The 1122-nt window shown below is 37.2% G+C and overlaps 1 protein-coding gene across 1 annotated transcript in view; it reads right to left on the bottom strand.

Annotated features, from left to right (window-relative positions):
* LOC104789906 overlaps positions 1-1122 on the bottom strand; it is a 7964-nt gene that overhangs the window by 2334 nt on the left and 4508 nt on the right. The window contains exons 17-20 of the mRNA XM_010515567.2: positions 874-942; positions 635-778; positions 337-411; positions 82-258 (exon numbers count right to left, since the gene is read on the bottom strand). Of these exons, the coding sequence (XP_010513869.1) occupies positions 82-258; positions 337-411; positions 635-778; positions 874-942 (465 nt within the window). The remainder of the gene's footprint in view (positions 1-81; positions 259-336; positions 412-634; positions 779-873; positions 943-1122) is intronic.

The following is a 1122-nucleotide window of genomic DNA, read 5'->3' as shown; positions in this document are numbered from 1 at the left end:
ATTCATGAGACATTAGAAAAAGAACTGATGAGTTCAACAATTAACAAAGCATTTATGAATTTACAGATATGAATATCAGACCTCACGTATAAGCACTGCAAACCTGCCCTCGCAGATTCTTACGCGTATGCAGTCACTATCTGACAACTGACCATTGGCAGGAAGCCCAGATAGCCTGAGATATATATCGATAAAATTCTGAACGGAACTGCAGAATTTTGTCGAATCAAGGATGCTGAGAATATCCTGATATGGAACCTTATCAACCACATGACGAGTCGTGAGTGTTTCTGTAAATTATGAGAGCTCAGAATGTGTTTATATTTTAATCCTTACTTGTTTATTGCTCTTCAAAACAAACAAAGAGCTCTCGGGAGAGAGAACTGGATCAAAATCATTCCGAATCTTAACCTGTATTTTTGAGAAAACTATTAGTAACGGACACAAAGATCATATACTCGAAATCCTGTCTTGAGTACATTTTTTTAGAATTGGGATTGATTTATGTTTTTCAAAAGCTAATAAAATCACAAAATAGTAGGCCAACACCCAACAGTAACAGATTGAAGGAAAATTTGTAGAGAACGATACTAGTAGCTGAATTCTAGAGTCTAAGGTAGTCAGGTGTACTCACGTGTGCATGAACTAGATGTGGCTCGATATGTTGCTGGAACATTGGAAATACGGTCATCATTATCTCATTCTGAGACATGAAACACCCAACTCGACTTTTATCCCTCTGGACTCTAGAGATAAGATGTGAATGAACACCTCCCACCTGGTTTATGAAGAGAAACAAAAATCAATATGTTCTTGATAATAAAAGAATTATAAATGGAAGAAAAGGAACAGTGAAGCAGAAAAGTATCTTACAACAGCAACCCAAAGGTCTAAAGATTGTCTGATTTCTGGATGCAATGCATAGACCCCCTCGAAGATGATCTGAAAAACGATGTGATATTGAAAAATCATCAACTACGCTAGGAAAACAACAAAGACAATCACCATATTATATGTAAGGACTATGATCACTAACCACACCACACTCTTCAGGAACTTCTAGTTCCTTAAAGCCACATCTGGTGCCAGTCTCCATGTCAAATACAGGCAGTTTGGTTCTTC

This window comes from Camelina sativa, chromosome 6, assembly GCF_000633955.1.
Source record: "Camelina sativa cultivar DH55 chromosome 6, Cs, whole genome shotgun sequence".
Taxonomy (NCBI): Eukaryota; Viridiplantae; Streptophyta; class Magnoliopsida; order Brassicales; family Brassicaceae; genus Camelina; species Camelina sativa.
This window is presented reverse-complemented; position numbering and strand designations above follow the sequence as displayed.